This window comes from Ostrea edulis, chromosome 1 (assembly GCF_947568905.1).
Source record: "Ostrea edulis chromosome 1, xbOstEdul1.1, whole genome shotgun sequence".
In the NCBI taxonomy this organism is placed as follows: Eukaryota; Metazoa; Mollusca; class Bivalvia; order Ostreida; family Ostreidae; genus Ostrea; species Ostrea edulis.
The window spans coordinates 100,387,793-100,400,627 of NC_079164.1; the positions used below are offsets into that span (position 1 = coordinate 100,387,793).

General features: G+C 36.1%; 1 protein-coding gene across 1 annotated transcript; it reads left to right on the top strand.

The window, feature by feature from the left end:
• The first annotated feature begins 358 nt into the window (after positions 1-358).
• On the top strand, positions 359-12,288 carry LOC125670199 (X-linked retinitis pigmentosa GTPase regulator-interacting protein 1-like). Its single transcript, XM_048905242.2, has 5 exons — positions 359-428; positions 6,848-7,037; positions 7,865-7,949; positions 8,488-8,624; positions 11,582-12,288. The coding sequence occupies exons 1-5, from the start codon at positions 402-404 to the stop codon at positions 11,692-11,694; spliced, it is 552 nt and encodes a 183-aa protein (XP_048761199.1). The 5' UTR covers positions 359-401; the 3' UTR covers positions 11,695-12,288.
• The last annotated feature ends 547 nt before the right edge of the window (positions 12,289-12,835 follow it).

Below are 12,835 nucleotides of genomic sequence, written 5' to 3' on the forward strand. Positions count from 1 at the left end.
ACCATATATGCAATCGCGATTTATTTAAGTTACCTTAGATATCTAGAACTCATTTTAATTCAATTTTGTCTTTGTAAATAATGCTAAGTCGCATAATCAGTGTTTCATGTTTCGGGCATAAGAGTATTTATAACGGCATTTATAAAACGTACTAGATTTACCGCTTTTTTGTAGCTGAAAACTAAGGTTCAGTACCCCCGTAATACAATTCCATGAAAAAGTTATATGATTTTTGTTTAATGGGCCACAAACAGTTATCAAAAAAGTTTGATGCAATTAGATCTACAATTTTAAAAGAGAGAAAGTCAAAAATCGCTATTCGGGCCTTTGGGTTTCGGCTTTCAGCCGTACTACATTTACCGCTTGCCCTTCCTGGTAACCTGTTTGCATGTAAACATAACATGGCATCATTGCACGATCCCGGCGAGGTATGAAGCTTTATCTATATAGTTAAACGTCATTTTATCATTAAACGGGAAATACTTATGACCCTTCAGCTCAGTCGATCGATACACCAGAAAGACCATGTGACGTATGCAATAAATGCATGCAACCTGAGACGTAAAATACCCTAGTCTGGTCCCCGCCCCCGCCACTCCTTGATCACTCGTTTTGATTGATTTGATTTTCGAGTGATCAAGGAGTGATGGGGGCGGGGACCAGACTACAAATACCCGTGATTTACCGAAACACCCTTACAAAACACCGCCCTAACTTACCGAAATACCCGATTTTTTTATTTCATAGTATTGTAATTTAATTACTTGTATAAGAAGTTTTTATAAAACCAAATATTTTGGGTGTTATCATCGATATCAGGGCCGTAAATTACATGGAGGCGGAGGAGGCAGCTGCCTCCTCGATCCTCCAACTTTTGAGCCAAAAAAAATTAAAATTTAAAGTTCATTAGAATTTATGTTGTTTCCAATAACTAAGAACATGATACCTCCCTTAAAAAGCATTCCAAATCTTTCTTTTAGAATGAGTTAGTCAAGTAACATCATGCCAAGAAATTCTTAGCAAAATCTCCGGTATAGAAAAACCGTTATAAATCAGTGACCGCAATTAAGAGATAAGCGACGGCTACTATTAATCAGCATGTAATATGACCCTATTGAAGCCAACGAATTCAGACCGGACGGGGTTTCTTGGCATGGTCATGATTTTTGTGTATTCAACTAAAAACACTCAAATAACCCCATACAAGCTTATTTGGTCAGTTTTGAAAATTATTTTTGCACATTAATGACAAAAATTACAAATTGTGACCCCCCCCCCCCCTTGCACTTCATCACATATTTTGAATGAATCGTTAGAGAACGTTGTAATTTATCACTTGTTTAAATTGATGCCAATAACGCGCTAATGCCGAATAACGCTGTTGGAAATGCTCATTGTTACCCGTCTCGTCTGCCGACACCGCAAAAACAACATCCTACGCAGAATTTTCGAAAGCTTTTACCCGCAAACAAGACTACACTCAAATTCACATGTTTTTCACATGTGTGTAAACAGCCTGAGTGCACCTCAGGAAGTAGCCTCAGCTACCAACATCAAATACATGTAGTTCCTTTGTATACAACTGATTATTTCCGAAAATTACACAAAATTTTCTAATCAGGGGTACAAAAATTAAGAGAAAAGAAGAAGAGGAAATGAGAAGAATCGCGCAGGGGAAAAAAATCATTCTTTTAAATATATGGAACTACCATTGAATAAGTTCATTTTGATTGTACAATTACCGGTGTGATACCTTTACACATTAGACGAACGATCCCGATGCCGGCATATTTTGTAGAATATTGAATATACCTTTCTGTCTGCAGAATGTGTATTGATACAGTAGTTCATATTTTTTAAATTATTTTTACTACTCCCCCCCCCCACCCTTTCAAATTTTCCGTTCCAAACTCGGCTATACCGTACTCGTTTACCATGCCAAGAAATTCTTAGCAAAATCTCCGGTATAGAAAAACCGTTATAAATCAGTGACCGCAATTAAGAGATAAGCGACGGCTACTATTAATCAGCATGTAATATGGCCCTATTGAAGCCAACGAATTCAGACCGGACGGGATTTCTTGGCATGTCTTAGAAGGCCCTAGAATCAAGGATTTTGCACGAAACGTGTTCAGTGTGCACAAAATGTGCTCAGCGTCTGGGGGCCTGGGCGGCCCCCAGACCTCCGCCTAATTTCCTGCCTCCTCCAAATTGAAGGTTAATTTACGGCCCTGGATATTATGTGAAAAATGTCATGTCTTTCCATGGTATGCCATAGCGTCGCTTCCAAAACCTCGGAAGTCGAAATATGCGTAAAATGCGTCTCTTCCCACTTTAGAATTAACAATGCAATGACCGTATACCCTGAAGGTATCGTACGTCTACGCCATATTAGAATTCTAAAAATTCCACATGTGACGAAACCTCGTAAATGAATTCGTGACGCGATTTATTGCGTATTTCAAAAACAATTATTGAAGGCAGTTTTTTATTGATTAGAAGATTTTTCAAAGATTTAAAAATTGAGACACGATGATTCAAATATAGATTCTGAATGAAATGTATCAGACTTAAGACAATTTGAAATCAGTTACTTTTTTTTTCGTTTAATGAAATAATAATAATAATAATAAAAAATAATGTCATAAAAAGCATACAATATTAATGGTTCCAATATAATCATTGAAATTAGATCCTTTAATCCGCTCATCTACTATCGCTTTGTGTAGCGATAGCAAATGAGCGGATCAAAGGTTCTAATTTCAATTAGATTGTAATGGTTCATAATTATATTTGACATTTTGTCAGTAGATTTATGTTTGGTTTGGAGTCCTATATGCACTTTTCTTAAATACGTTAGCTATAACTAATTAGAATTTTTAATGGTGAACTTTTTTGTCAAATTTTGTATTGCAAATATATCAGATTCAGAGGAATAGCCCCAGTTGAATGTTATAAATATCATTGTTTTCTTGTTAACTCGCAATGTATTTATACTCATACGATCAATAGAGTCTCCTGTTACATTTTATACTTTAAATGTTGAATTTTAAAAAACCAAACTAAATACAATATTTGAGGTAAAAAATGTGTACAAAGAAAAAATGTAGTGCACAAATGTAATTCAGATCTTACCGTACGCGTACTCAATCTGGCCAGAAAAATAATCAAACACACTGATGCAAGTAGGTCAATGTTTATGATCAGCTGTTTTTTAATCACCGGTGTCCGCCATCTCTATTCGAATTCCTCCTTGACACAGTTCACTGATCCTGCCTGGTATCAGGAGAACTCGTACCCGGGTACGACTTCTGCAGGAGAACAAGTCGTACCCATCAATATCTGGGTACGAGTTTTCCTGGAGAAAAACTTTGTCATTTCAACAAATAGAAATGTGGGTACGAGTTGTCCTAGAGAAAAACTTGTCAACTGTATTATAAAAATCTAAAAATCTGGGTACGAGTTCTCCCAGAGAAAAAACTTTGTCATTTTATCGGATAAATCTGGGTACGAGTTCTCCTGGAGAAAAACTTTGTAATTTCTGTCATAAAAATCTGGGTACGAGTTCTCCCGGAGAAAAAAAAACTTGATCATTTTATTAAATAGATTCTCATGGAGGAAAACTATGTCTTTATTGTCATATAAATTCTGGTAAGAATTCTCCTGGAGAAAAAGTTTGTCATTATATTATAGTAATCAAAATTTTGATGCGAGTTTATCTCATTAAGAATTGTACCATTTTAGGTATTGGAATCTGGGTACAATTTCTTCTTGAAAAAATCGAGGATTTCATACATTATGTATACATAATTTACTCAATCTAATTAAAATTAAATGATACACGTTACATGTATGCGAGTACGCGAGCGGATCTAACATCTAATTTTAATTACGCGAGCGGATCTAACATCTAATTTTAATTACGCGAGCGGATCTAACATCTAATTTTAATTACGCGAACGGATCTAACATCTAATTTTAATTAGATTGTAATTTACTCTGAACATGCCTTTCAATTGAATAAAAAAAGTACATACAATGATCATACTTGTGTGTAGTTTTTTCATTTGAATTGCTGTTTGGCTTGAGACGATAATTAGTATAATTACTGCAAGTAAACACCAATTTTAAACCTGCAACATTGCCTTTTTATAGCGTACCTCTATTCTCCGGCACATGGAGAACTCGTACCCTGATTTTTATGATAAAATGACAATTATTTTCTCCAGGAGAACTCGTACCCAGATATTGATGGGTACGACTTCTCCAGGAGAACTCGTACCCAAATTTCTGGGTACGAGTTCTCCTGGGTACGGGTTCTCCTGAGTACGAGTTCTCCAGAAGTCTTGACTGAGGTATCAGGAGAACTCGTACCCAGGAGAACTCGTACCCAGAACTGAGTGATGTTACGCCAGTTCCATGCGTTGTTGATAATTGCAGAGTCCCAACGTGGGCGCCAAAATGTAACAGGAGACAGAAGTAAATGAACTCCAACTCCAAGTCCTGTTTCTCGAGTCCGAGTCTTGTATTTAAAATGATGTAATACTGTACATAATATGAACCTTGAAATATTCAATAAGTGATGGCAATATTTCATAATAAATCAATGACAGTCATATAGACAATCAATAGTGTAAAATATACTCACAGATCCTCTTCTGACTAGGTCCCCAGTGAGATCCTCTTCTGTCAGCTCCTTGTTCATTCTTTGTTTTACTTGGTTTTGTCCGGTCAGGTTTATCTCTTGTTTATAGTCAAATTATGTCTAATCTCAGGGCCGTAAATTAACCTTCAATTTGGAGGAGGCAGGAAATTAGGCGGGGGTCTGGGGGCCGCCCAGGCCCCCAGACGCTGAGCACATTTTGTGCACACTGAACACGTTTCGTGCAAAATCCTTGATTCTAGGGCCTTCTAAGATGTTACTTGACTAACTCATTCTAAAAGAAAAATTTGGAATGCTTTTTAAGGGAGGTATCATGTTCTTAGTTATTGGAAACAACATAAATTCTAATGAACTTTAAATTTTAATTTTTTTTGGCTCAAAAGTTGGAGGAGGCAGCTGCCTCCTCCGCCTCCATGTAATTTACGGCCCTGAATCTTGATCTATCCTTGTATAACTTTAGATTGTGCCCTCGTGTGCTGGAGTCTTCACGGAAAGGTATAAAATTGGCAACTTCTTCATCATATTTTCCAGTCAAGATTTTGTACATTTCGATCATATCGCCTCTAGATCGTCTGTAGGCAAGTGATGGTAATTTTAGTTTCTTTAAACGGTGCTCATATGATAGGGTTGATAGTCCCGGCACTTGTTTGGTGGCTCTTCGCTGTACGTTTTCGATGGATTCAATATGTTTCTTGAGATGTGGACACCATTATTATACACATTACATCTATAAGAGTTATCTCCCTTATATCAATGAACTGGTACATATTGTAGCATTATTTGATATCGTATAGAATTTACAGTATAATATGTAATAGCAAGTAACAATACGATAAACATACTTTATAACACACAACACAATGTACCCGATTCAGTCTGATCAAAATGGTCGGTGTTATACTCGTACAAATGTAGTAGGGGTAAATGCCTGTTAATTAATAATACATTTATATACCACAGGTACTACAGAATTCTTTTCTACAAAATATACTATATACAACTTTGATTTATAATATACTCTCTCACTTATCACTTTTACTATTGTTAGGGTTTCCATTGAAATGCAGACAATTATAGAAATTACGTTAATGAAATAGGAATGTTAAAATGAATAGGTAATGGTAAAAGAAACTTACGGTAGTATGTGGTGCAGTCTCAAGTCTTTGAATATCAAGAAAATACCAAATGTCTATAAGAGGTGGCTGACGCACGTAGTACATGTACCTTCTATGTCTTTCTTTAAAATTCTCCTTTCACACCTCATTACCCGCAATTTAACACGGACACCCGGGACAATTCTTGACCAATCAACGGGCGAAATTAAATACAGAACTGACCAAAACTATTTCTAATTTTTGAACAGATAAAAACAAGTTCAAATGTATTCAAATTGGTTCATTTTAAGTTCCCAAATTTTCCGGCTGAAATAAAAGCATAATAAAAATCCAACTCAACCACAGTCATATTAGTGTTGAGGCATTTGTATGTTATGTGAATCCATTTTTAGTTATGCTGTGATCCCATAGGGCTAGGTTAGGGCCGTAATGTGGGTTCAACATTTTTCATGCCAGTCCAAGATGACTCAGGTGAGCGATGAAGCCCATGGGCCTCTTGTCTTACTTGTGATAGTTGAGAAAAGTACAAAACTTTGGCTTAATATTTGATCTTCATTCACTGATTCCATTTTCATTACAGCTTTTGAGACAGAATAGCAGATCCCATGATGAATGATGATCTGCAATGCAATGGATTTTGGTTCTTTTTGGGTGGATTTCGGTTCTTTTTGGGTGGATTTCGGTTCTTTTTGGGCGGATTTTGGTTCTTTTTGGGTGGATTTTAGTTCTTTTGGGGTGAATTTTGGTTCTTTTTGGGTGGATTTTGAGTATATGTTGCCAGTCAGCTGTAGTTACCTCTCCTACAAACATAAACATTTTAAAAATCTTTTATGATTTGAGTTATATGGGGTTTTTTTCCATTGAAATCTAACCCAATTCGATAATGGTTAAAAAAAGGCCACTTATTTGATTGGACAAGTGTTGGTCCGAATACAAAATGAACTGGAAACGGACAAAAGCAAATGTTGAGCACAGCAGGTCTCCTAAAAATTTTGTTACCATGATTTTGCTAAAAGGTAGAACCTAGCATACATACAAGTTCATGTAGGATTTGTTTTTAATTTAACAGGCCAACAGTGTGACAGTCACTATATCTCACCTTTTATTAAATGAACAAGCAGCTGTGCTGAACAATGACAATGTCAAAGAGTTGTTTGTGGCCTACAACTTTTTGGGCATTGAGCCAGCAGAACTGGAAACTCCATTCTCCCTGCCAAAACCTAAGGCTAATAACCCAGTCACTTACAACTACACAAAAAGTATGTTCAATATATTTCATTTTGTTCAGGTATGAAAAAATGGCTTAATTATAGCAATAAAAAAATTGCAACATGCCACATTATTTAAGCATGGATACATTCATGTACAGGGTATACGTATATATACATACTGATGTACATAAAGACAGACAATATACCGTAAATAGCGGGGGTTTTCCGTGGATGTAAAGTTTAGTAATTTTCTAGCAGGTACTGCAAAGGACGAAACATTCGCTTGGGTTTTATTTTTGCTACAGTGTATATTCGTGATTATATTAACGATTCTGAAAATAAAATTATTGCAAAGTGCTGTTCTAAGTATTTGGGGGTATGAATTCATACACGAGAAGGGGGATTATCCGAAAATTAAACCATCATGAAATGCCGAACGATAAAAATCGAGAAATTTTAGCTCCGCGAAATTAAAGCCTTTACAGTATACAGATATTTTCTTCAGAATATATTTTAGCGTTTATGGAGTCCAAACTTAAGAATTGATAAGCAGTGTAGGGTTGATTACTTGTCTGTAAAACGTTCTACTATCGTCAGAAACAACCGCCATAGGAAAACTACCCACTGCCATACCCAAGCTATCTTTCTGTGAAAATACATATGATGATTGCAGACGCATTTGGGTGTAATACCAAAATCGCTAAAATTAGCCAAACATATCACCTGCAGAAAAAAATCCCGCTATACGGTATGATATTAGCTACCAAATTGATAGCTCATTAAAACTATACATAAGATTTGACGGTAGATAAATTCCTCTTTAAAACTCCTATTGTAAAACTAAGTTCATTTTTAACCGCTGATTTCACTTGCAGCTTTCCAGGTGGACATGCAAGAAAACTATGAGAGGAGGCAGTACCTGGCTAGTATGTTGTTACCTGATGACCCAGAGCAGGGCAGGTATGGGGAGGACCTTTGATTCAAATAACCTTGAAACTGTGTTACATTTTTTGTAATTATATATCATAACAAAAATCTATGGATAGTAAAAACTTTGTTTTATCTGTCGGTGAAAACATGACATCCAAGAAGATTTGATATTTTTTTTATATCACTGCGTACTTCGTGGTATTGCAATCTCATGGATTTACGTGTAAACATGTTCACAAATAAATTTTAACAGGTACTGTAATTCACTAGATAGGTTGCATAGTACTGTATCATTTTTCTTACGTTGGGGCTTGCTTGAGTGATATTGATGTTCTGGTAGTGTAGTGGTTAACAAACTCGTTTCTCACAGCTGCGACCCGAGTTCGATCCCTATGATCGACAGTGGTTGTATGTGAGAGGGTTTGGTGATCACCCACTTGGACACGTGGGTTTTCTCCCACAGAATTATACCCCCAGCACCAACATCCATGCAGGGCAGGAAATAGCTAGGCTATAACTAATGTTCATCGTCCGACTTTAGAAATAAAGATTCTTATTACTATTACAGAATCCGTTTTACAGTCGTGAGTGATCCCACCGATGATGATGAATTAGGTGTTGAGTGTGAAGACATTGGTGTAGCCTTCGTCAGTGTCAAAGAGATCCTCATGACCAAGAAAGATGTTGAGGATCAAAATGTCGAAAGTAAGTATTCAAAATTATCAGGAAGTTATGTCGGTAAAGGGACCAAAAGGGTGTCCGGGCAGCATAGGGGGTAATGAACTTGCTTTTAATACTGCCACCCAAGTTTAATCATTGTGATTGGCTGTGATCGTATGGGAGAGGGTATGATGGTCATCCATTCTGACATGTGGTATCCTCTGGGTATTCCGGTTTCCTCTCACGCCAATATCTGAAAACAAACATTAATACAAGATGTAGATCTTGTCTGTTAATCTTGTAACATGGATAAAATGTAAGCTTTGAAAAGGTGGATTGAAGAAAAAAATTTATTTAGCTCTTAGTTAGGATATGATGCAAATTTAGTATGGACAATTGAATTGTGTAATAATTTTAGCTCATCTGAGCTGAAAGCTCAAGTGAGCTTTTCTGATCACCTGTTGTCGGTCTCTCTGTCTGTAATTTTTCAGATTTTCGACCTCTTCTCCAGAAGCAAACCAAACTTGGCACAAAGCATTCTTGGAGCAAGGGGATTCAATTTTGATCAAATGAAGGGCCATGCTCTTCTCCAAGGGGAGATAATTACAAAATAGTGAAAATACTTTTACAACTTTTAAAAATCTTTTTCTCCAGAACCACTGGGAAAATTTCAACCAAACTTAGCACAAAAAATCCAAGGGGATTGAAGTTTGTTAAAATGAAGGGTCACACGTACACCCTTCTCCGAGGGGATATAATAGCAAAATAGTGAAAATAGAATTATAACCACTTTTAAAAATCTTCTTCTCCAAAACCACTGGGCCAATTTCAACCAAACATGCCACAAAACATTATTGGGTGAAGATGATTCAAGTTTGTTCAGATGAAAAGCCACGCCCCTTTCCAAAGGGAGATAATAGTGAAATAGTGAATACATATTGACAACTTTTAAAAATCTTCTTCTCAAGAGCCATTGGGCCAAAGAATTTTACATTTACTTGAAAGCTTCCTGACATAGTGCAGATTCAAGTTTGTAAAAATCATTGCCCCCGGAAGTAGGTTTGGGCCACAATAGGGATCAAAGTTGCACATGCGAATATATAAGGAAAATCTTGAAATATGGACCAAGATAACTCAGGTGAGCGATGTGGTCTTTGGGCCTCTTGTTTAAGGTATCTGTTTCATTAACACATGTATATGAAAGTGCCAAAGTAATTATACATATACCAGGGTCATTAAAAAAATAAGTAGACTTTTGCCATAACTTTTTTTTCTGAACGTCATATTACATCCAAAATTGGTAGACATGATCAGACAATAAATGATTAATTATACTGAAGAAAATGAAGATATGTTACGATATATCAGAAAATAAAAATGAGTTCACGGCGCATTGTAAAATTTTGTTACTTACAATAATTTATCATATAATGTTAATTGTCAAATCTCTCAAAAATTGCACTAAAACAGAATAAAATTTATACCATCTAGTATTATGTCATTTCCTAAGCGAAGTTTTTACGTAATATGTCGAGGCGTTTTTAGAATGGAAATCTTAATTCAGTGGAGATGCAGAATTGTTTCAATCATGGCCTCTGCAGTAGGTAGGAGTACGATGGGAAATATCTTTGAAAATATTCTTCTTCTCAAGAACAGGGCCATGATCAGTCATATATGAAATTGGAAGCATTCTCGCGTAATGTAGATTCAAGTTCAAATCATGATCACTGGAGCTAGGGGTACACAATAGGGGGTTTAAGATTTATATTGGAATAAATATGGAAAAATCTTTATTCTCTGGAGTGACATGATTAGTCTTATTGATATGCAAACTTCATTCCAACTTATTTTAATCATGGCCCTGGAGAATAGGATGGGGCCACAATAGGGTATCAAATTTCACATAGGAAAGTATGGGGAACTTTTTATTATAAATCTTCTCATAACCAGCAGATCTGTGATTAGTCAGGCACTTTATATTGAAGTTTTTTTCTTCAAATCCTGGTCCGGGGTGGATTGGAATACAATTATCTAATCTTTGAAAATTTTACTATCAAAAGTCATTGGCTATGATTAGTCATAGAGCATATTAATATCTGACTAGGGTTGGGTTTCATGGGGATACATGCATTTAATAGAAAATTTGAAGGAGAAGAAATCTTTTCAAAAGCAGCAGAGTCACACTAAATCATGTCAGCAAATGTTTAAAAGAGTCTTCTCCTCCAGAACAGGCCGTGTTAGTCATATCAATGTTGAAAAATCTCCATGTTGTGTGGATTCAATGTTGGTAAAATCATAACCCCATGAGGCTAGGTTCGGGTCACAATATACATGTAGGGTCGAAATTTATCCTGCGGTTAAAGAGGGTAAAATCATTTGATTAAGAACGACAGGGCCATGGTGAATCTACTGAGTGATTTCTCCCATGGACTTATTGTTTTTATGAGTTATCTTCTTTTGTAGAAATGTAGAAAAAATAGAATATCTTCATATTTTGCATGCTGAATTATACTCTTTTTTGCAGTTTTCAAAATGCATGTACTATGGTAATCTAAATCTTTTCACCATAAAATTAAATTTGATTGATTTAAAAAAAAAGCGTCAAAAATATGTTTATCTGATAGGGGCTTATGTAAATCTACATGACATGTATTTCTTTGAAATTTCATTTGATAAATTATTTTGTACATTGATAGCAAGTTTTAAACTACCTAACGTATGATTCTTGAAAGTTGATTTTCGGGTATTGTGGACTGGATATCTTACGATCTGAAAATAGATATCTGTACATGCACTGAAGAGGAGCACTGTCACCATTCAAACGAATTAAGAAGTTTACAGAAATAACAAACACAACTTCCAGACTGTTGAGAAATTAAATAATTTACATACACACAACTGTATTATCTCACAGTACAAAATTACTTCCTTCTGTACTGATGGGCCATTGTTACCTGTTTGTGTGTTCAGGTACATTGTACTTTTATCTGAGTCTTTTGCAGTCTACGATGTAAAGAATGAACAAGATGTGATAGGAACTCTGAATGTGACAGTGAAATGCCTGCCTGCCCTAGAGGCTGTGGAGAAGGAGATGAAGATTGAGGGAACTTACTAAACACCCCTTCCATCCCCCCCAAAACCCCATCTGTGAGCATGGAGGGCAAGAGAGAAACCTGGGGAAAATACTATAAAAATCAGCTGAAATATTGTAAACAAAGAATGCATACTGATTGCAAGAGAAAACTGCAGAAATTTGGAACCACAGTTTAAGGAGGATTATTGTCTTCATAGGAAAAGTTCATTCACACCCAAGTTTTAGATTCAACATACTCATAAACACTGCGACTGATGTACATGGATAGTGTGTTCAGGTGCTACTAAAGTGTGCTGAACATTAACTCACACAAAGTGTGCTGAACATTAACTCGCACAATGGGTGCTGAACATTAACTCGCACAAAGTGTGCTGAACATTAACTCGCACAAAGTGTGCTGAACATTAAGCTACATGATACATTTATGTGCATCATGTGAGATCGTTAACATTATAACACTTTATTTTATGCTACACATGATGCGTCTTAGATAGAGAATTTAATGTTTACAAATACGTTTCATCCACTTAGAGGTGATTTATTTAGTAAACAGTGGAAGTTTATTTCACTGAAATGTTGTTTTTTTTCCTATTAAAGAAAAACGATATCAAATTACACTATTTGTGTATGATATTTATATTGTATGAAAATTGTAATGCAAGGTGAAGATAACGAACAGTGATCAATCTCATAACTCCTACAAGCAATACAAAATAGATAGTTGGGCAAACACGGACCCCTGGACACACCAGAGGTGGGATCAGGTGCCTAGGAGGAGTAAGCATCCCCTGTTGACCGGTCACACCCGCCGTGAGCCCCATATCCTGATCAGATAAACGGAGTTAACCGCAGTCAAAATCAGTGTGCCAAGAACGGCTTAACAATCGGTATGAAACACGTCAGACAGCATTTGACCCAATGCGAGGTTGTATTGACGAACTAGATCGTTATAACGACCATAGAATTTGCGAAATGCTGACTTCAATCGAGACTGTTGAAATCCCTGTACCATCAACTTGTTTGTCAGTATCTTACCTCGATTTAAAAACTGACTATACCTAGAACAAGCTCTTGCATATCGAATCAGTTGAGATATATAAACACCATATGCAGGTGATAATGGAATATTGCTACATAAATGTGGGAAGTTGACGATGGAGAA